Below are 23656 nucleotides of genomic sequence, written 5' to 3'. Positions count from 1 at the left end.
AAAATTTTGCTATAGTCTCCCTTACATACCTACAATAGTCTCAAGAATTAACTGTCACCCACCTTGACCTAAAAAGGGGTGGAGGGATGGGGGAAGCAGGAGACCTATCCGTGAGGAAAGAGAAATACTTTGGCCAGAAGAACTGATCATTCCAACAGCCATCTTAATGATGAGACTGGCGTAGGCTGGAATACAGCAAGAGGGTTAAAGGGAGAGAACCTCCTTAGGTGGTGGTGTCCCAGCGATTTTTTTTTAAGAATATGTTGGAAAAGCAGTGCTGGGGATTATTGGGCAGACCAGGAATAATGTTTGTAACCTTACTAATTAAAATTTAATACCGGTCATAACTTACTTGATATTTCCTTCATCTATGAAATGGAGACCTGCCTAACTCCCTGAGGAAAGTACATTTAGGGCTGCTGAGTACAACAAATTTCAGTTCCCAATAAGGCCATGATATCTTAATAAGTTTTTGGAAGTAATTTGACCCTGATTTCAGCTTTAATGATCACAGTAGAGCCAGACTCTCATAAGATTTGACTCCAAATGCACAGCATGATGGATGCAGAGGAAGGGAGCTGAGAGGGGTGCATCTGATGTTCCCTGGCGGGAAGTGGGGAGCCGTCCCCTGCGAACGTGTCACTGAACTGGGAGCAGATTTCTAAGTTGGCAGAGGTTGAGGGGAGGATGTCTCGTGTCGAGTGGAAGTATTTGGAAAGGCAGAAATGGGGTAAGAATGAGATGGCAGGTACTTTACCGTAGCTAACGTGGGACAGAAGAGGAAGAGTCACAAGTAGGGCTGGAGAGGTGTCAGGGGCCAGATAGAAGTTCGCAGTATAAGCTAAGGAATTTGGATCTTTATTCAGCCTTAAAGGGCCGCTGAAGGATTTTGAGCAGAGGATTGTAATGATCAGACTAGCACGTTAGACTATTGAGATCATTTTGGCAACAGTGTAGAGGCCAGATTGACAAGGAGGCCAGTTAGGAGTCTCCCAGTGCTCTGGGCAAGAGACCCTGATACCTAAACTAAGGCAACCCTTATGATGAATTGAAAGAGAGACCAACTTCAGTAATGGAATGCTGTGCTGCTGAGTACGGGAGCCACTTGGCCACACTGGCTACTGAGCATTTGAAAGTTGACTGTTCCAAAATGCTATGTGCTGCAGGTGCAAATACACAGCAGATCTCAAAGACTTGGTATCTCAGTAAAATGTGAATTGATTAAAAGTTGAAGCAATATTTTGAATACATTGGGTTAAATAAAATATATCATCACAATTAACTTTTTTCCTGTTTTTTTTTTTTTTTACTATTTTAAGACTGGCTACTAGAAAATTTTAAATTACATATGTGGCTCGCGTTATATTTTTACTTTTTTCATTGCTGACTGAATTTATTTCAGTTCAGTTGCTTGCCTAACTTATGCTAGCTGTTTGATTAGAAAGTAGTTGATTTTAATTCATAGTAGGTGTCTGTAAACTGTGATAATGTAAAATTGTTTTCATATATTTAGGAAATAAGGTTGATAAGTTCTGTAAGACTGTATTTTTATTAATAAATTAATTTTATTTTTATTAATAAGACTTTCAACGCAGAGTATCTGCAGGAAGCTGGCTTTTGCAGATGAGGTCAGAATGCATTTTGAAATCCATAGTTGGATAACATTTATTCACTCTTCTGCAAATAAATTATTTCTGCAATGAAGTACCAAAGCTGGTGCATGGATGAGACTGGTCTAGAGAAGAAGTTTATTTGAAAAACATTTTTTGAGACTTTTTAGGTGTTGTCTGAACACTCTAGAATTTTTTTTTTTTTTGCCATGTTCCAATTGACAAAGGCCAAGAAATGTCCTCACAGGTAACAGACACTCCTAGCAAACAGGGATGACTGTTGTATCAAAAACACTGTCTACTGGTGGGTACAGAGTTTCTTTTTGAAGTGATGGAATGTTGTAGAATTAGATAATGGTGATGGTTGTACAAGTCAATGAATAAACCCCAAACCATGGAATTGTATACTTTAAAAGGGTGAATGTGAGGGTATATGAAATATATCTCAGTAAAGCTGTTATAAAAAAAACCCTCAGTCTTTACATGCGCATCTGTTGCAGTTACTTATTTCCTAGTCATTTAATGAGAATTATGTGAGCAGACACAGAAAAAGCAACCATATGTTCAAAAATTATCTGTGATCAGACAAAAATGGTCTGCCCCTTTTTGGCTTCTGTACCAACCCCACAGATCTGGTGGTATGTTCGGAAGCCTAGCAGCCTTCTTTGGTGGGTACTTGTGAAGTTATTAAGCAGTGTTTATCTAGCTTAAAGGGTTGAAAGATTGAGTATACTTCATTCTCATTCATATTCTAGTACAAAATGAATGTGATACACTGAGAGGTGTAGACTGAATCCAGCGCATGAGTAGAAAAAAATAATACTCCAATATTTGATCATTTGATGTTGAGGAATTCTTAAAGGTTTTAGACTAAGTTGGAGTTGGTTTATATCTATTCTGGATCTCAGGCACGTCTCCTGTTTCTTTTTTCTCGGCTCATCCTGTGGAGAACCATGCCATCTAACTCACTAGGTACCCAGAGGACAGCCATGCAGTGCTTTCAGCCACAGAGACTGGCAAAGGATGCATTTACTGTTTCTTTCCCATTTGCTACCATCTGAAGCAAGATTTTCTGGCTAGTCACCGAGCACCGATCATCCCAGAAAGGAAGAACTACACTGGATTTGGTGCATCTCTCTTCTCTCCATATCCTCTTTCCAAGTCAACTCGACAGAAGTGCCAAGGCACAGAAGGAGGCTGAGCCCTGGTTTATCTGTCAGAAGCAGAGCTCCTCGCGTAGATTTGTACACAGCTGCTGCGCTTGTTCTAATCCCTTCCCTGAGCAGCCTTGTTACCGCGGCCTCGCTCCAGGGCCGCTCAGCAACCCTTCTGACACAGGTTTAATGCTGATTAGTCCCCAAACAATTCTAGGGCAGAGCTCCCTGCCAGGATGAAGAGTGAACAGAATTGGTTTGCACACAGGCCAGCTGCAGTTGCTGCGGCTGGAGTCTGCCAAGTGCGGACCGTTTTCTTGTTTGCCAAGATGAGGTTAAATTAGCACAGCGTGAAGCAAAATGGGTAAAAAAGAGAAGAGAAAAAATTGAAAACTGGCTATGCTAGTTGAGTAGGATGCAGTGAGTGTGGAATTCAGGTGATTTTTAGTTTGAACAGGTAAGGTGGTATACTGTACTAAAAGCTGACTAAAAGTCACTCAAAAGATTCGCTTACTCTAAGTGATGAAGGGCATAGATGGGCTGTATAGTCTTTTAAAGACTATTCAAGTCTAGCATGTTATGAATTACTCATTTCCGAAGAAGTTATTTTCTAAAAATTTTGCAGAGCCATCTCTGGTAGACGGACCTGCAGCCTGGATGAGGAAGTGAGATGAACTATGTCATGAGAGCCCTGAACCCAAGAGGTCTCTGACTTCCAGAGCCACAGTTTATCGGGTCCTTTCCCCTTCCTTTCGTGCAGAGCCAGCCCAGAGATCCTCTCCTGGGAACCCAGGCTTCTCACCCCAGTCTCAAGGCCAAGTTGAGAGAAGGACCCCCTCCTTCCCCCCACAGGGGCAGAGTAATTAGCTGAGGGTCAGAAGGAGAGATACAGGAAGAGGAAAGAAAAGGCAAATACAGAGAAGCCAGTATGAGACAGAAAGGCACAGTGACGTCTCCTCTGACTCCCAGGCTGTGTGTTTTGCCCCCTAGTCCTGCATCAACTGAGAATTTGAGAGCTCCCGATCCTCTCCCCGCTCTGACTGTCCCAGATCCCTGTCCTGGGTCATTAGGTATTTTACCCCTGCTAGTTTAGAGCTGGGAGATGGGGAGACTTTACCACCTTATAACATTGTTTCTATGGGAAATGAACTGTCTGAATACAACCATTAATGAGATTAAGGCTATCAGACTGCAGCTTGTGTGGTTAGAGATCCTTCTTTCCCAACTGTGCACTTCTTTTTAAAATTAATTAATTATTTATTTTAAGTTTTTATGTGTGTGTGTATATATATATATATATATATGTGTGTGTGTGTGTGTGTGTGTGTGTGTGTATGCTGAAAGAAAACTTTGTGGCAGACAGCAAGTATAAAAGTTGGTTAATTTGAGAGCACAGTACATAACGGTGAACAATTAGTAATTTCTGCGTGGCTGGAGTACAGAATACAAAGGATATGGAAAATCCTGCAGAAAGAGTTAAGATATAAGCAGTCAAGATTGTGAAAATTTTGAAGCTTTATTAAGGAATTCGAGATTTAACCTTAGGATAATGAAGCTCTGTTGGAGGGTTTTGAAGAGTAGTAATACCAGATTTGTATTTAGAAAGATTTTTTGGCTGCATCATGGAGTTGGTGAGGGGTAAGCCTGGAGGCAGAACAGTGATGACATTTATAATAGTTCAGGTGGGAGATGGCATTGGATTGGACTAGAGCAGTGACAGTGGGGATGGAGAGAACTGGGTAGGTTTATTGGCTGTGGGTAATAAGAGTCAAAGATGACCCTAGCTGTCCGGCTTGAGCCACTGGGTGGATAGTCACACCACTCACTGAGCTAGAGAAATGACCACTTAGGACTTCAGGAGTGAGTCCCAGGTGGCTGTACCGCTTTGCATTACCACCAGCAGCTTATGAGAGTTCTGTCTCTTTGCGCACTCGTCAGCATTGGTATAGTCAGTTTTGTCAACCTCAGACATTCTGATAGGCGTGCAGAGGTTGGGGTGCAATTTTCATAGTTGGTCTTTTAGTCCTACCGTCATACTTTTTTACATCTGACTAAACAGAAGCATTAGCTTTCTCCTGATGTTTCTCTTCAAATTAGCATTAAAAAAAGAATGTTTGCTTTTTCCCATATGAATAACTGTTAAAAAATGTTTAAATAGCTCTTCACTTATTACATTAAAATACAGTTCCTTATCTCTTTGCTTTCTTATTACTAATAGCTTTTAAGCTACATACTATTGGTGTTAAGCTATGTTCCGTTGATATTGTCTCACGTTCGATTGCTTTTGTTTAAGTTTTTTTATTCTCGTTTTCCATTCTTCAAAGTCATTTTTGCTTTTATGTTTGTTTGTGTTTCTTTGTTCATAAAGCTTTTTTTGTTTCTGTTACATTATGTAGTTTTGTACCAATGGCTAGAAGCAGATCGTCATGGCAAGAGCCAAGATGCTGCAAATACGACTTCAGGTAAAAATAAAAACAAAATTTGAGGTGTTAGAAATTATTATTTTAATTCACCCCAAGCCTATCACAATTGTTTCTTTATTCAGTTTTTTTAGGCAAAAAAAAAAAAAATAGGTATTATATTTCTGTTCTGTCATTTGCATCTTAATTTTTGTAAAGACCTCATTTACATCAAAGCCTTGAAAAAAATTATTCATTAGTCTTTAAGCTCTCTTGGCAGATATGTCCTATTTTCTTGGGAGAAAAGGCTTAATTGTAGCTTCAGTTTAGTAGGAGGTTACTTGGCAATATTATTTGGAATTAAGTCTACATGTAGTTGTCATGGGAAATATTAATATTTGCACAAACTCATAATCCTTGTTTATTTCAGGATAATGTTTAAAAGGCAGATTTTAAGTTAAGTAAAGGATATTATATAATTTCCATTTCCTGGGAATCCATATTCTTAGGCTGATTCAGTTTTCTTGCTAAGTCCCAGCAGTAAATTACAAGTTAGAGGTTTATAAAATGTGAGTTCAAAATGCAAAGATTAGGTTGTTCCCCTGTCTCACATCTCCGAAAGGCATCTCCAAGATTCTCTTTTTTGACTGGTACTGGTAGAAGTAGCTGCATCCACTCACTGCTAAATCCTTAACAGTGTTATCAGAATTTCTACTTAGTTCTTCTCTAAATTTTCTTCAAAATAATATTTGCCAAGACAGCTGTGTATATAGCAATGATCTTCCCCCCTTTTAAAGCAGCCTAATAAGTGGTGGTGGCGGTGGCGGTGGTGGTGATGATGATGGTGGTGGCTCTGTTTTTCTTTTGTTAGATTTATATTTCTGTTTCGTGGGTTTTTGTCTTTGTGAAATCCTTTCTCTGTGGAGGTGGTTTCCCTTCTCTCTCTCCTGGTTGATTCGTTGTGCCTCAGGAGGGTGCGGTGTTCTGTAGTTAACAGAACCATTGTGTTGAAAATGGCACTGTCATGACTTTCCTGACTTACCTTCTGTCCCATTAATAACTTGATATATGAATGAAGATAACGTTACTATTTTAAGCAAACGCAGGCAGGAATTCACTAAAAGGTAAGTGTTGCAGGGAGTTATATCCTGCGTCATGTGCTATTTCTTCTGCCCCTGCAGTATTTCACGTTTCACTTACATTTATGAATGATAGAGTAACCATTTTTGGTATCCGAGGGTGGGCGAAGAGGAGTGTCTTGATGGCTGGGTGTAATCTGAGGATATCCTGCTGCTGTGTCACTAGCACAGTATGCAGCATAAACCTTAGAACCAGGAGAGAATGTCTGTTTTGCTTTTTCCTTTGACTTAAAGTGAAGTGAGAAGTAACCTATTTTTTTTTAACGAAGAAATGAATAATCTAAAAATTCTTAGTATTGCATGAGAATCTAGTATCAACTTAAAGATACCATTTACCTTTCCTGAAATCTACCATGCTGAACTCGGACTCCTTTCATCAGATACAGTGACCCATGGATTGTTTCACATTTTCCATTGACTTTTCAATGTTCATATGTTCATATGCCCTAGAAGCATGGTGCAGAAATTGATAGGCTTTCCTTAGAGGGGGGTGCCTTTGACAGTTTCTCTTCTAGAAGTGGAAGCTCTGTACTCGATCTGATTCTTAGAAGATGAGAGTATGGGGTAGAAAGATAAAGGGATGAAGTGCTTTCCTGAAGAAGTAAGGGGAATCCAAAGGAAAATGATCATTGGCCAAGGACTTAAATTAGAAGTAATAGGTTAGCTGCTGCAGCAAATCTATTTAAATTACGTGCTTTCATTCAGAAAAGCTCCTGTGTATTTTATATTGCAGTCTCCAGCAAGATTTTGCATTGTGACTTTTCCCTTCTTCTGTGATCTGTTAAATTTTGCACTGAAAGGTGTTTTAGTACCCATCCTTTGTATTTTTCCCAGAGATGGGAACTGAGTTAACTAGATGTCAAAGTGTGACTCATGAGTTGCTCTATGATATTTTCACTTGCACAAATACCAGTAAGTGGCATTTATCTCTTAATACAGCAGCTCGTGTTTTGCACTTGATTAGAATTTAAAAAGTAGAAAAAACAGCAGAGAGAATGATATTGCTCCTAAGATCTTCTTCTTTTTATTTAACATTTTTTATTGAGTTATAGTCATTTTACAATGTTGTATCAAATTCCAGGGTAGAGCACAGTTTTTCAGTTATACATGAACATACATGTATTGTCACATTTTTTTTTTCGCTGTGAGCTACCACAAGATCTTGTACTCCTAAGATCTTTCTAATTTCTCAATCTCAGCCTTTTGACACTGAGAATTTAAGATCCAGCCACAATAAAATATTTTATGAAAGTAAGGCATTTGGGGGTAACAGATCTCATGGGAGTTAATTTAGTCAAGGAGATAAGGAACTGAATTGACAGTTATTACTGGATTTTCTTACATATAATCATCAGAAAAAAAAGCCTACTTTTACCTTTCCAGAATTTTAACAGGTGGGGGACGAATTTGACTTAGAATAGCTTGTTTCTTTTCAGAGGTTAGTGTGTTTAATGTGTTCTGTCTACTAAACAAGGCAACTCGATAATGATGTCTCTGGTTCCGTTAATTCTATTATTTGTAAAAGCATGGAGCTGCAGTCACGTTTAACAGAGATTGTTGTGGGAATTCAAGCAAAGTTGCCTCCTTTGGGCACTGCAGCATTGGGTCTACTATCCATGTACAAAATTTGGGGATCTCAAGAAGTACAGTTAGCTGAATTCAGGATGTTTCTTTAGTGAATTAAATGTTTTTAAATAGATTTTTTTAATCACCGCATACTGAAATGAGGACAGTAATTAGGTTACAGCACGGATTGGTTTAGCACACCTTGATTTTTAGTATCATTTGTCTAGCCAGGATTTTAAAGTTCAGATTCTGAAATTTTAAATGCGTATCTCTTATTAACAGTTCCTGTCCGGTTGTCCACTGAAATATAATAGCTCAGACTGTTAGAGATAGAAATGGAATCAGGTTTCAACATTATCAATCAGTTTGTCTACAAAATAAAAATAAAACTATGACGTGCTTTTGAGAACGTTCTAGATATTAACTAATTATTAATTATCTGTTGTAGGTGAAAATTTTGACCAGAGTCCTTTGAGAAGAACATTCAAATCCAAAGTTCTGGCCCACTACCCTCAGAATATAGAATGGAACCCTTTTGATCAAGATGCAGTAAACATGGTATGTGTTTACTCTTTTCCTCTTCAGCCTACGTTTTATTTTACAGTGACAGTAGTGACTATATTTTGAACTTCTACATTATTTCATTTAACTCTTTAAACATTTTTATAAGGTAATATTATCCTCATTTTACAGATGCAGAAAGTGAAGCTCAGAGAGGCTAAGCAACTTGCTTGTGGTACCCAGAGCTCATAAGTGTACACGACAGACCCTCAAAGCCCATTTTCTTTCCCTGCTATTAAGCTGTGTGGTGAATTTGTGCTAATTAGTACACAGATCCTTTGATAAACAGTGATGTTATTTTGTTTGCCTGGAGAGGAGGAGCCTGGTGGAAGGAGCATGGTTACAGGTTTCATGTTTCAAGGCCTGTTGTATGATGGGGCTGTGCTTTATCATGCTCACAGAGGTGAGAAAGGACCTTCAGTGCATCATTTAGACATTAGTAGGAATTTGTTTATAAGGAATTTGAAATGTAATGAGTTACCAGTGGTGATTGTAAGTCCCTTTAGAGGTTCTTAGAAATGACAGTAGATCAGGTCATTTAGGAAGGATCATGCTTAGAAGCCTGAATAATATTTTGTACCTCCATGTACTCTGTGATTACAAAAATGAGGGGGCCTCAAAGTGAGCAGGTCAGAGGTCAGGCATGGCAGGCACAGAAAGGATTAAAGGTGGACTGAGACACTGGTACGTGAGGCTCTTTTTGAGTGTTTTAAAGGTAGAGCCACAAGGCCCCATTATGGTGTGATACTAAGGGAAGAAAATTAATACGCAGTAGACGCCTGCTGGATACTTCCTGTATGTTACTTTCACATCCATGCTTACGTGTGCCCAGTGAGAATTCTTACCCACGTTTTACAGAGGTGAAGGTACTTGCCCAGAGTTGTACAGGAAGTCCCAGAGGTTAAATATGGATCATGTTTACTCTCTAGCTTTTTTCCCAAGTGCATGCTGCCTTCCCCAAGAAGACTATATAATCTGGTTTTGGCCTGTGCCGGAATGATACAAGTCACATTAGACCCTGTGTGATGTTCTGTATCACAGCAAACCCGCTGCAGTCTGGGCATGCTCCAAGGGGGGAGTATCATGGTACTTCCTGTGAGAGCGGATGCCTAAGGCACTTGGCTCTTAGACTTTGATTCTTTGCAGAGCACAGTGTAGTTATTTTTTCTAAACTGTTACCCAATGTGCAACAATATACCCCAAATAATCAGAGATGCCGTTTTCCGGGAAGTTAGCCCTGTGGGGCCCAGCCTCGTACTTTGGATACGAAGTAGAACACAGCCGTCAGGTACGTTGGTGAGAGTTGGAGGAGCCGCCAGCAAGCTTCTGACTAAAATAGTCAGCACATAGCAGTGACAAAAAATAATTTATCAGCTGCTTATGCCAGCAAATTTATGGAAAGATATTAAAGAGAAGAGGATCTAAATGAAGCAATGGGAAAATGGAGAAGAATGTAAATAGATTATAAAACTTAATCTTATTTAATTAGTAAGATATTTCAAAGTATAAATTGTCCTGTGAGGAATCAGAATGGTGTGCAAAACTAGATTCTTACTACAATATGAATCCATAGTCATTTGGAACAAAATGCCATATTTGATATATTTTATCTCTTTTAATCATTTGGATGGATTAATAGTAAGCTATCTGTGATAGCTTTTGCCTCTTTCTGCATAACATTCATACTTAAAGCTTCCTTGATCTGTCTTTGATATTTTCTTTACCTGTTGTCTGTGAGTTATTTTGTACGAGCAGAAAGTTTCCCTCCGAGGAATAAACACGCAGGCTTGTGTTTTGACGCTTAAGCACCATACAGCATTTTATTTATTGCTGCAAATCTAAACAGCTTTGCTTAGTACTCCTTGAAAATCTCTGAAAAGCATCCCGTTAAACTAGTCTGCATTTGGGTCATAGATTTACTGCCCTTAATTTCCTCTTTGATTTATTAGTAAGTGCATTTGTATGAAGCTATAATTTATTCCCACCTAAAGGTATAAGGCTTTGTCCTTGCCTTTAGAAAAACCCTATTCCAGTAAGTTACCACCTTCTGTAATGTCAGTCATTCCTCTAACAAAGTGGAACTTTGAATAAGGTTCATTAATTTCACACAAATGAAGTACCCCAAAGCAATGCAATTTGTTAAATAAAAAAAATTCTTGTGTATGAGCGCAATGCACATGTATTAGAACATAGATATGTGACATTAGAAATTGTTTCTGAATTAATTACTTTTACATCTCTTTTGGTTGTGGATTCAGAAATTTTTGTGGGGAAAAAAATGGAAGTATCATAAAACAGAACAGAACAACAATCATAAACTTACCACCCAGAACTAACACATGTCAACATTTGACAAAGTTGCTTCAGATCCATACCTTTCCTCTTAAAATCAACAAAGCATTGCACATGGAGCTGAAGCTCCCCTGTCTCCCTCCACCCCGATTTCAGATTCCTTTAAGGAAATCTGCATATTGGCATCCATGACTGTCTATGTAAGTAAGGTTCTGGTAGAGATCCTTCAGAATGTAGTGAATCTAGGATAACTTGTTAGGAAGAAAATATAGTCAGTATCTTTTTAAGCAAGTTCTGTGAAGTCTAGAGTTTCTAGTTTGGTCATATGTCCTAAATGAAACATCTGATATATGTTATTTCAGGTAATTACAAGCATAATAACTATTATATAGCTCTTTATAATCTATAAAACCCAGAGTTTACAGTTTACTGTTTACTTCGATCACAGAGAAGGGTGGAGTGGAATGATGACCAGAGAGTAAAACATAAAAGACTGGCTGAAAAAAACCTGTTCAGATTCATCTTGCAAAACTCAGAGGAAAAAGAGCACCGTATACTTATTACAAACTAAGCAAGTGTTTGAATTTGAAATGGGTGACCCTCAGTTACATCCACAGAGTTGATATTAGAATGAAAGTAAGCCCTCGTTTTGCCCCAGCTGTAAGTTCGTGCCTCACAGTAAAACCTAGGAAAGGGGCTTCGATCCAGCTGTTCCTGAGAGAGCCTGTTTGTTTTGTTAGCATCGTAGATAGACTGTTAACACTGGCATCTCAAACCCAGCATTTCCAAAACTGAACCCACCGTCTTCCCACCAGTCTTGGTCAGAGTGGTGCAGCCATCTTCCTGGCTGCCTAAGCCAAAAATCTAGCATCATCCTTGAAGGTTCCCACCTTCTCCCCCTCTCCCATAAGCAGTCAGTTATCTGTCTTCTCTCTGCTTCTGCTCACCCGCCTTAGGCCAAAGCACCAGGCGTGCCCCCGGACTCCTGCAGTGACTGTCTAACTGGTCTCCTCTCCTGCCCTGTCCGTTCTTCACTCTGGAGCTTCTGCTTCTGCATTTGCCTCACTCCCTAGGGGGCTCTTCCACTTGCCCTCCTCCTGGTGAATTCTTCATGTTGACCCTCTGGGTTTCACTTTAAACATGTCCTCAGAGGGGCCGTCCCTGACCATCACCCTCCATCCCTCCATCACCCTTCCAACATTCAGTCAGGTCCCCGTAGGTTCTCTTGGCACCTTGTACCTTTGTGTAGCACTATCATATTTGGAATGAATTGATTAATTATGTAGCGTCTCCTGCTATAATGTAAGTACCATTAGGACAGGAACACTCTCTCATGCATTGCATATCCCTAGCTTTGCACATGGCAGAGGTTCGAATCATTGATAAATGAGGGAATGTATGCTTGCTTACAGGACTTCCCTGTCCCATCTTTGTGTATTCAGGTGTCACCTCCACTGCACAACCATCTGTAAAGCAGGAATTGTTAGATGTTCTCTCTTCTCTATTCCTGCAGCACCTTGAACACACTCTTTAGCAGTAGTGATCACATTATATTGTAAGTGTTGGCTTATCTCTCTCTCTTTCTATTTGGCTGTGAGCTCCCTAAAATACGGGACTATTTTCTTATTTGTCTTTTGAATTACCAAGATCTAATACAACAAATGATGTAAAATAAATGTTTATTAAAAAAGAAGGAAGGAAGGGTAAACTGAGCAACTCATTGGAAGGTTTTTGAATACCTTTTGTTTGTATAGTAAGAGAGAAGGAATGGGAGTCATAGATAGAACTATAGAAAATAGAAAAAAGAGTTGTTAAAATTCTAGCCAGACTGCCTGAAAGAGCCCAGAGAGGTAATAAGGACATTTGGTCTCTCAAGTCAGGAGTCAGGAGATGTACACAGCGTTATGGGCTCACTTTGCTAGCGTAATCTGATTGCCAGCGACAATCTGATCAGCAGTGACCACTCTAAATTTTTAGCTGTTGTGGGAGAGTCCGATGGGGAGAGGATTGTTAGCAAACAACAGTATTAAGGGATAACAAGATGTCGTTGAATGCCATGGTGAGCACGTCTTGATTTATAGCTTAAGATTATAAAAATAAACTTCAATGCATGCGATTCTCACTTTTAAAAATGAAAAAACAATAGCATTTTCCAATTTATGGTTCCTGGATTAGAAATAGAATTCTTACTTTTTTTGATTTGTAGGAAGAGAATTTAAGAATTCTTACATCTGTTATCTGTAGCATAGAAAGTTATTCTTCATGTTGAGCACAACTTTTGGCAAGCTCTTCCTGTAAATGTTTGAATGCGTGCTAAAGAAAGCTACAGACCCTTAAGGGAATATTTGGCAGGTGTTCAAAAACAGTTTGAGCTGTAATTTTGTGGTTTATGATGTCAGGAACGCCTGTCAATTAAACTAAGTCTTTATGTTGACTTTGGAGGTCACTGTCTCTGTAGTGCCTGCTTGATGTAAAAAGAGAACTAAAGGCTGGGTCAGGAGGTGAGCTCTGTCTGATCCTGTACCTCAAGCTGTAGTTTCTGATTTTCTTGTTCATTCATTCATTCATTCATTCATTCAACAAACACTTAGTGTGCCTTGCACTGTGCTATGCAAATTTGAGCTTAGCCTGGAGCAAGACTATTCAAATCATCCTTCCTGCAGCCTTCATTGATTATAGGAAGTATGTCAGATGAGTTTTCATTCATAATATCAGCAGAAGATCTTATTGACTTGTTCTGATGAAAGCAGCCTTAATGTGAAGGCATAATTTTGCAAATCCCCTGCCATAGCCTTTTATTCCCAAGATTAGGAAGAAGCAGGTTTTGTCCTTAGCAAATCCAGGCATTCATGGATTTATCATAAGATAAATCTATATTTTATTCTGCCCAAATATACACAGTAATTTAATTCTTGTCAACATGCATATATAATAACAATTAAGTAAAGCTACCTTCACTCTTTCCGAGTCTCATATTAAGTGATATGAAATATAAAGTCGTTTTCATTGGGTTACTTATGCTGAGCTTCACAGTTTTTGCTTTTCAGCTTTATCAACATTGATTATGGCCCCAAATAGTATATTGTTCCACGTGTGGTCCTCTTGAACGGTTAGGGCTGTTACTAGTCCTTGCATAGTTTGCAATCTAGAGCTCAAACAAAACTAGAGAATCCACTAATGTTTGTCAGTATACATATGTTTACTTGTGGTGCAAGATTTTAGTTGCTTCATTCAATACAGACTTTCTAGAGAAGTGACATTTCAATGGCAATTACAGGATGAAAACACCATTTTTTACAGAAAGGTACAGGAAGGTAATATTCACATGGAGACTTGCAGGAAGTAAAGGAGTTTTTTGGTATCTGTAGCCACATGACAGACCATCCCAATGTTACTTAAGTTGTGTGAAACACAGACTGGCAGGTTTTTCCACAAAGGACCAGAGAGTGAATAGTTGAGCGTTGTGGGCCTTACAGTTTCTGTCGCAGTGAAGGGCAAAAGCAGCCATGGCCAGTGCTTAAACGGATGGGCATGATTGGGGGAGGACAGCTCAGTGGTAGAGTGCATGCTTAGCACGCACAAGGTCCTAGGTTCAATTCCTAGTACTTCATCAAATAAATAAACTTAATTACCTCCCCCCTCCAAAAAAAAAAAGGATGGGCGTGATTGTGTTCCAATAAAATTTTATTTGCAAAAGCATGTGGCAGATTGGCTTTGGCCTAGGGACTGTAGTCTCTGAATTTAAAACAGCAAAATTATTATTTTGCTTACAGACCTGCAATTTGTGTGGAGTTTACGGGGGAGCCCCACTCTGCTCTGTGAGGTGTCAGGGTGGTGCAGAAGCTGAGGACTGGGAGCTCTGCGGCCCGCTCACGCAGGGCCTGTCTTCTGGGCTAGAAACGTAGCTGGGGCTGCCTCTGTGGTCCCACCACGTGGTGGGTCTAGGACAGCAGCTTCAGGTTAGCCAGACCTCTTACATGCTGGCTCAGGGTTCTCAGGGTGTGTGACCAGAGGGGCACGGGGAGGCTGTATTGCCTTTTTTTATAAAGCCTTGCCTCAAAAGTCACTCACTGTCACTTGCTACTTCTGTTGCATTTTTCTTGACGAGGCCAGGGCTGGGCAGGATCATGGCCCTTAGGTCAAATACAGTTGACTGCCCATTTTATAAATAAAGTCTTACTGGAACAAAGTCATGCTCATTCCTCATGTTGTCAGTGGCTGCTTTCATGCCACAGTGGTAGAGCCGAGCGGAGTAGTTGTGACTAAGACTGGCTGGCCGGAGATGTTTATCGCCTGATGCTTCACAAAGCAGACCTGCGGGGCCCGGGTGTAGGCGCTGTGAGCAGGCCCCCAGCTTCTCGGTGGGAGAGTGGCAAGGTTCTGGAAGAGCACGTGACACTAGAAATTTTTTTGAAGCCATTTTTTAAGAAAATACAGCCTGCCACTGGGAATGAACTGTGTGGGTCGAGGAAGCTAGTTCCAGCCAGGAGGAAGAGCGGATTGCAGCAAGAGGTTGATAGGTGTGCTCGCAGAACAGCAGTGTGGCCGGCGGTGCTGGAGCAGAGCTGAAGAGCAGCGGGGGATGCGGGCAGAGAAGTTGCTGGGGCCACGTCAGGGGGTGCCTCCCAGGGACCTTTCAGGGTAACGATTTCAGCTGTTAGCAAAATGAAAGACCACAGGAGGGTTTTGGGAAGAATGGCAAGATCTAACATACATTTTAAGGATGACTTTGGCTACCATACGGGGGAGCAGATACAGGCGACAAGGACAAAGGCAGGGAGACTGGTTAGGAGGATAGTAGTAGTCATCCAGGCGAGAGAAGAATGTGGCTTAGATTAGAGTAGTAAGAGTTGTAAGATAGGAAGAAGTCATTTGCTTCTGAATGTGTTTTTGAAAGTAGAACTGATGATCTTTGTTGATGGACTGGATGATGCGGTGAGAGAGAGGAGCACCAGAGAAAACTCTAAGACTCGGAGCAGCCCTTCTACCTCCTTGGAACCCCTGTGAAAGCCACCACCCTTGCATGCCTGAAGGCTCATGTCTTAAGAGGCACATCTGTTTCTGTAAAAGCCCTTCAGAGGCTTCCCCTTGTCCTCCTCAGACGCCTGGCATGACTCACCGGGGCCCTTCACAGTCTCATCTCTAATGTCTCCTGCGCTCTCTCTCACGGCCCCCACCACGAATGGGTTTCAGTCCCTCCAGACTGCGTATTCCCTCTTCTGGGCTTTTGCACGTGTCCCCTCTGCCTTCTCCTTATCTCACGAGCACCTGTACTTATCCTCAGGTTTCCACTTGGACGTCCTTTATTTTGCCCCCAGTAGCTCCCTCCTTTCTCATTTATGTCCCCCTGCTGTGTCTTTCCCGCAGCAGCCTGTATTCACTCTGTCACAGCACTTCCCCTACTTTATGATTTTTAATCATCCGTCATCCTTACCGGACTGGAAGCTCCAGGGGAGCGGGAGCTGTGTCTCTCTCACCATTATCCCACCGTCACAGGGCCTCGCTCAGAAAGACACTTAGTAAGTGCTTGTTCACGGTTTGGAGGAAGGACATGTAACTTTTAAAGTGAATTACAGTTTCTTGGTAATCTGGATTTGGGAGAACTTCTAAATTTTACTCCTGATCAACTGTTAAATCTGGAAGAAAAAAAAAGAAAAAGAAAAATGTAATATAGTAATGTATGGTAAAATTATTTCTAGGCAGAAAGCATATTGTAATACTAAAGGAGAAAGAAATAGTAAGAAAATTAATAATGATTATGAATTACAAGTTCTGTTTTCCTTAGTCCATTTCAAGTTTTCTGTAATTTATTTTATTTCTTTTATTTAAAGTGTTTGAAGGAATCAATTCTAATTTCTTATGCCTTTTAAGTACCTTAAATATAGCATTTTTAACTCTTCATGTAATTATGTAATTTTATTGCCAAGTTTGACTCAATCCTGGGTAGTTCCCAAGACCAAAGGCATAATCTCTACTGGAAATAATCTAAAATGTCTTGTTTCTACTCTGCTGCTACAGTCAATAAAAAGTCATTCCAATTTTCAAAGTTTATTTTTCTGATAGAGTATCATATCGTTCAAAATAGCAAAAATGATGCTAATTTTATTATTCTGTGTTTAACTTTTTTCCATTTATCAAATGAGCCTTCACCTGTTTACATATTCCTCTGAAACATTATCATTACTCCCAAAATAGTCCTTAAATATGAAATATTTATAAAGTGCCCTTGCATATTTTGTCTTCAAGTCATCGATGCAGCAAATGTCACGGATAAAGAGACTGAGACTTAGAGACGTTAGGTGACTTGCCGGAGGTCCCAGGCCCAGGTGGAGGCTCGCAGACATTTCTTTCTGGTCTGAAGTTGTTTGTGTGCGCGTTCTGATGCTTGTGCTCTCTTTCCCCTCCAGCTATGCATGCCTAAAGGGCTGTCTTTCAGAACACAAACTGACAATAAAGATCCCCAGTTCCACTCATTTATAATCACCCGGGAAGACGGTTCTCGCACCTACGGTTTCGTTCTCACCTTCTATGAAGAAGTCACAAGCAAGCAGATCTGCACGGCGATGCAGACGCTGTACCAGATGCACAACGCGGAGCACTACAGCAGCGTGTACGCCTCGTCGTCCTGCAGCATGGACTCGCTGGCCAGCAGCGCTGACGAGGGCGACACCACTTCCCTTTTGAAACTCCAGCGATACAACTCCTATGACATCAGCAGAGACACCCTGTATGTTTCCAAAAGTATCTGTTTGATCACACCACTGCCTTTCATGCAGGCCTGCAAGAAATTCCTTATCCAGCTCTACAAGGCCGTTACCTCACAGCAGCCACCACCCCTGCCGCTGGAGAGCTACATCCATAATATTCTCTACGAGGTGCCCCTTCCACCTCCAGGGAGATCGCTGAAGTTTTACGGTGTTTATGAACCCATCATCTGCCAGAGGCCGGGGCCCAGTGAGCTCCCCCTCTCCGATTACCCTCTGCGGGAGGCCTTTGAGCTCCTGGGGCTGGAGAACCTGGTGCAGGTGTTCACCTGTGTTCTCTTAGAGATGCAGATCCTTCTCTACTCACAAGGTAGGTCTGCCCTAGACTTGAGGTCTCCCCACAGCAGGTACTTATGCTCCAGCTACTGTATTTCCACGGGGTATATTATTCAAACCAAGTAATTCGTGGTCAGAAGTCTGTTCTGTTCTGTGTGAAAGGAGTGGGTTTGGGCAGGACCAGAGGCTGAGGGGTTACTTCTCTTTGGGCGGCAGTGGCTGTGGAGGGAAAAGGGAAGGAATATAAAAGCGTTGACTTGGATAACTTGAGTGTGTCTATTTTTTAATGGAAAAAGCCATTTTTTCCCCTGATAATACATAATCATCATAAACAAAACATTTGTTTTTATAGTGAAACTGAGAGAATCCTCTACCTACCAGGAACATGTAGACTTCTTATTTTTTTTACAGATTAGTAAAGGTTCACATCAAAACTCAGCTGATATTGGAAAGGGACACACAGAATGTTGACTCTGCAGCTCCCTAAGGCAGTTGGCTTTGGATCTCTGCCTGCGGGTAATTTCACGTTTAGTGGGAGAAGGGGCACAGACAGGCGTGTGGAACAGGCACGATTCTCCGAGGTCCAGCAGTCCCACTAAAGTTACGTAGTAGGGCTTTTCTGTTTGTTTTTTAATCCCAGAAGGAAATGATCTTTGTGATATTTTTCATTCAAAATTATCCCAAAACACCCTTAAGAAACCAACACAATTTGAGTTTTATTTTACTAGCGCATCCACTGTGACTCACGTTGAGTCTAGACTGGAGTACTGGTTCCAGCCTGAAAACGAGTTTGCAGAGCAGATAGAGATGTCTTAATGGACAGTGGATTGAAGGACAATGTAAAACGGTACCTGTGCACTGATGGGTCGTTTGAGAAATGTGGCGCTGATATTTGGGCTAGTGTTCTGCTACCTTGCGTTTAGGCTGGCAGAATAGTGCGGTCTCCTGACTGCTGCTGTCAGGCTGTGTTACCAGTTTCCTTTTTTTTTTTTTTCTATTTTAAATTATAAATGGGGCTGAGCCAAGCAGGCTGTATTTGTACTTCCCCATCTTGTGTGTGTGTTGACACTGTTTGTGTGTTGACAGCCCTTCACGAGGTTGTATTTTCTTCAGTTTATCCTACATAATGTTGTCTGATAATGTGTTCCAGCGTCTCAGTTTTGTTGTTAGGAGTTCTTGTCTAATGACTAATCTAAATTCTTTCCTAAATTCTCACTCTCACTTTCCCTCGCTTTCTTAGTGCAGGTTATTACCTGCAGGTCGCTCTTTTGTATCTGAAATATTTAACTTTAAGTAATTCTCTTTTCCTTTCCATGTCTTTCTTTCTTGCTTTTTTCCCTGAAGTGGGTAGGGGTCAGAGAGTTGCTGGGAGGGGCAGGGGCCTGGAGGTTAATAACCCTCAGGTGTAACAGCTTATTAGTAAAAATAATTTTAGATCCTACATTTACAAGGGATCTTTCTGGTCATTGAGTTCTGTTTCCTTATGTTCTGCCTAGAGAAGCAATTTGGGCCAGAAAGAATATTGGTGTTTGGAGTGGTAACAGTCATGAGTTCACATCTCTGTTCTGTCACTTACTAACTGTAGCCATGAACAAGTTAGTAATTTTCCTGAGTGTCAGTTCATCTTTCCGGGGGTAACAGATTTTTTCCTTCCTCTCTCACTGATTTATTGTGAAAGTTAAATAAGAAAGCCTGCACACGGTACTTAGGGCACCATTGCTGACTGAATGACAGCCCATGTTGTTGTGATTGTGATTTGCTTTATTAGTCCTACATTAGCCCTCTGTAAGTTATGCAGATCTTAAGTTGTGAGGGTCCAGCATATTACCGCGTTTAAAGTATAACCTTGTTAAACAGTCAAGGCATTTGTTTCAGGGTTGAGAACGTAATACATGTTCTCTGACACTAAATGTCATGCTTTTTAAAGGAAAAAAACCCCTTCATTATCACACTTCCTGTTTTAAGTAGCACTGTATGTCTCACTGCTTGGTCTGTCCTGAGCTGTTTTATCTTTCTGCTCCGTTTGATTAGCTTATCCCATTTGGTTTATGGAGTCTGTTGAAAAGTTAGAGTTAATTAACATCTACCTACTTATTTCAGTTTCAAGTTAATGAGTATTTATGAGCATGTTTTGTACTCACATGAGTAGTTTTTGGTAACTTGGTCTTATGCCAAGAACAAGAGTGAATCCTGAGATTGCAGAACGCTACATATGTTTTCTTAAGTGTCATACAAAAAAAAAAAAAAAAAAAAAAGCGCCCCATGAAGTAATTTTCTAACCATTCATGGAAATCACTTTATATTAGGAATTATACTACTAAAATGCCTTATGCACTTTGGATTTTCTCCCCCTACATTTAATCCTCTCATCAGTGAGTTACTACGGGCCATGCTTTTATGAAGGAGGAAATGGAGGCTCAGGGAAGCTTAGTAACATACACAGGATCACACAGCTATTAGGTAATGGGGTAGAGCTGAGAACAGGCTTGGATCAGTCTTTCTCCAGAGCAACCACATGTTAACACACGTGGACAGCACAGTTATCCACATGTTAACTGTAGAGGGCACTGCACTTAACCTCTCCTTGTCTGTCTCAATATTTATTTTTAAATTATAAATTCACCTCTGAAGGTCTTTTGTAAAGGTACCATGTTAAATAATTGTAGAGTATCTGTGTAAATGCAGATTTTAACAGTGACAACATCTCTTCTGTTAGAAAAAGACATTTCATTTAAATGACTGAAATAAGAGAGCTGTTATGTTGATTTGTACTCTGGTGCCCTTCTTCATTTTTCCTGACTGTGTTCAGGGGTTTTAATAACATCTGATATTTCATTTTTTGTTCACTGATGCCATAAAATTTAAAAACATTTGCCTTGAACAATTACCATGAAAACCCAAAGCGAATCAAAATAGTTGAATTTCAGTGATAAAAATGTCCTTCTAAACTGATTAAAAATTCTGGTCCACAGCCCATTTAAAGCGATCCAATCTGTTATTCAGAGAATGTGTACATCACAGTCACTTTGCAGTGGTAACTAGCTAGAAATTTTAAGTAGAGAATGAACCCAAGAGGTAAAGGCTCTTTTCTAGGACCCCAGGTCAGAAAAGAACACTGTTCTTTTGCCGCCGAGAAATACCTGGAGCAAGACAGTGGGAGTATTGGAGTCTGATCATCTGTTCAAAGGAATAGGGGAGGAATAAAAGAGAGGAATTTAAACACCAGCCTCTGACTGTTGGTACCAGTAATTAAAGTCTCAGGAATATTTTGGGGCCTTGCTTACCTCCTTTGTTCACAATGGAAATAAGCAGTTACCCACAGCCCACGCTGCACACCTGCCTGTGGGCCTTCACAGTACTCCTTGCCTTCCTCTCCCTCTGCAAGTTGTGCATGAATTAACCTTGTCAGAAGGCAGGAGCTGCTTGAAGTTTTCTTGAAGAAGTTGGAAACCTAAACACAGGTTGCTAGTCATGCTAACACAGGTTGCTAAACATTCTAACTTGTTGGTTATGGAATTTATAAATTATAAAAGCAAATTTGATATTTTGATGGCAGAAGGTGGGTTCCCATGACCTGACCTATATCCTAAGAGCGTTAGAAATTGAACAGCTTAGGCCAGTGTTTTTATACTACTAGTTTTATTTTGTGATAAGCAAAAACTTAAATATTAAGACATATTTCTTAACAAGCTTTCATTATATATTCAAGACACGGATCCTTGGTCAGTTATATGAGTGGCACCTCTCTCCTTCCAATTTGTGGCCCTTTGTTTCCTTTTAGGGGTCTTTTGATGAATTAAGATACTCTTAATATTCATAAATTCCAATTTACTGATCTTTTAACTGATGACTGAACTTTCTATTCTATTTAAAAAATCCTTCTCTATTCTGAGTACATAAAAATAGTCTGCATTTTTTTCCTAAATGTTTTAAAGTTACATTTACTATTTAAGGCCTTTGTCTGCAAGAAATTGATTTTTGTTTATGTTGTGAGGAAGAGATCAAATTTAGTATTTTGGAAATATCTGTAACTGGTTGTTCTAGCACGAGGGACTGAATAGACCACTCTCCCTCCCTCTGATCTGCAGGCCATTTCTGTCATGGAAGTTCCTGTATGTGAAGGTCCTTTATGTATTTCGGGGCTTTCCATTTCTTCTGCCAATTTTTCTGTCCCTGTAGTAAACCATGCTGTTGTGTGATTATTAAAGCTTTAAAGTAATGGTTTCTTATAGGGCAGTTCTCTTCACCACCTTCTTCTTATTAAAATTTCATTGAATCCAGTTTTGGGACAATTAACATATTTAGAATATTGAGTCTCCCTTTCATGAAAGTGAAATATCTCTGCATTTATAAGGTCTTTCTTTAACGTCTCTCAGTATAGTTTTGTAACAGTAAAGTAGATGGTAATGTGCAAATAATGACGGTTTTGTTTGTTCTCCTCCAGTCCTTGTCACCTTTCTTTCTCTTCCTTGCCATGCAGTACTAACGAGGCTCTCCCGTGCAACAGAGAACGGAGTGGACAACAGCAGGCATCTTTGTCTTTTTCCTGATGTTAAAAGGAATCCTTTTAATGTTTCAGTACTAAGTATAACATTTGCTCCAGTTCTCGGTAAATACCTTGTTACCAGGTTAAAGGAGTTTCCTTTTATTCCTAGTTTGTTCAGAGTTTTAAAAAAATCATGAATGCATGTTGTATTTTATTGAATGCTCTTTTTGCATCAAGTCAGATTGTGTTTTTCTCCTTTTAAATCACTTAATAAGGTGAAAAGTCTTCATTCCTCCCTGTTATTCCTGAGACAAGCCTGAGTTGGTCGTGGTGTATTACTGCCTTCCTGGGATGTTTAGTTTGCTTACATTTTGCTTAGAAGTTCTACATCTATGTTTTTATTGATTTGGCTTATAATTTTTGTTCCTTGTACCTCTTGCCTGGTTTTTGGTATTAAGATTATTCTAGCTTCATAGAATGAATTGGAAAGTATTCTATTTTTTTCTGGGAGATGAAGTAGAAGAGGATTGATTTAAGGTCGTAATTATTTGGTCTGTAACTATTTGAGGTAACTCGTCTGTAAACTGTTTGGCCTTGTTGGGAAGATCTTAAGTACCAGTTCAGTGTCTTTAATGGTTTATTTCGGATTGTTCTTTCTCCTCCCACTTCTCCCTCCCATTCCTCCCCTGTCATCGTTCTCATCACTGTCATCAGCATTAGCTGGAGACAGAGATCACATATTTTTTATTATCCCACAGGCCGCCCCCTGGTCTTTGACCATGATCCCTTACAATAGCGAAAGAACCCCAGCAGTTCAACGCTGCTGGCACATTACTTGTCCCGTTCAGTCATTACCGGTTAGTTCAGTGTATCATCCTGTTGTATGAAAATGTCTCCCAGGGCAAGGCCACTGAGGTTTGCAGGCTTCCATTCCCTCTTGTCAGGGTCCAAAAGCAGCAATATATAGCTTCCCCCTTTCAAGGCTTCTGGTATAATTGAGCTGAGAGGCAATGTCATCTTTTGCTCTGAGCCCCTTTCAAGGTGTTAATGTAATATTGGATTTCTCTTATTACATAATCACTTATTCATTTCTTTATCCTTAGCCACTGTTCCTCTTTCTTTCCATTTATACCCAGACTTCCCCTCCTTTGGAAGGGACGTTGGGTCTGGCCGTGGTGCTGGTTCAGATTGCAGGCAGCAATGCCAGTGTAGCAGGTATCTGCCCCTCAGTCCACTAGCATTCATACCGGGCTCAGGTTCCGAAGTACAGAGCTGCTGGGCTGTTCTGCCTCACTGTTCACCCCAGTTTTGCTGGATGGGGTGAAGGCACAGTCCACCCCATCGGGCTCTTAGGAATTCTGAAATAGAGATTTAAAAATAGAGTTTCAGTTTCTTGGGACTCATCCCTG

The 23656-nt window shown here is 40.3% G+C and overlaps 1 protein-coding gene across 2 annotated transcripts in view; it reads left to right on the top strand.

Annotated features, from left to right (window-relative positions):
• Nucleotides 1-23656, top strand: part of DENND5B (DENN domain containing 5B) — a 156805-nt gene that overhangs the window by 50169 nt on the left and 82980 nt on the right. Inside the window, exons 2-4 of one of the 2 annotated variants that reach the window (XM_031443841.2) lie at nt 5161-5226; nt 8317-8426; nt 17129-17795. In XM_031443841.2, the coding sequence (XP_031299701.2) occupies nt 5161-5226; nt 8317-8426; nt 17129-17795 (843 nt within the window). The remainder of the gene's footprint in view (nt 1-5160; nt 5227-8316; nt 8427-17128; nt 17796-23656) is intronic. The other variant, XM_031443842.2, reaches the window with a different exon arrangement.

Source organism: Camelus dromedarius, chromosome 25 (genome assembly GCF_036321535.1).
Source record: "Camelus dromedarius isolate mCamDro1 chromosome 25, mCamDro1.pat, whole genome shotgun sequence".
Taxonomy (NCBI): Eukaryota; Metazoa; Chordata; class Mammalia; order Artiodactyla; family Camelidae; genus Camelus; species Camelus dromedarius.
The sequence above is the reverse complement of the archived record's forward strand: the minus strand, read 5'-3'. Positions and strand labels throughout refer to the sequence as shown.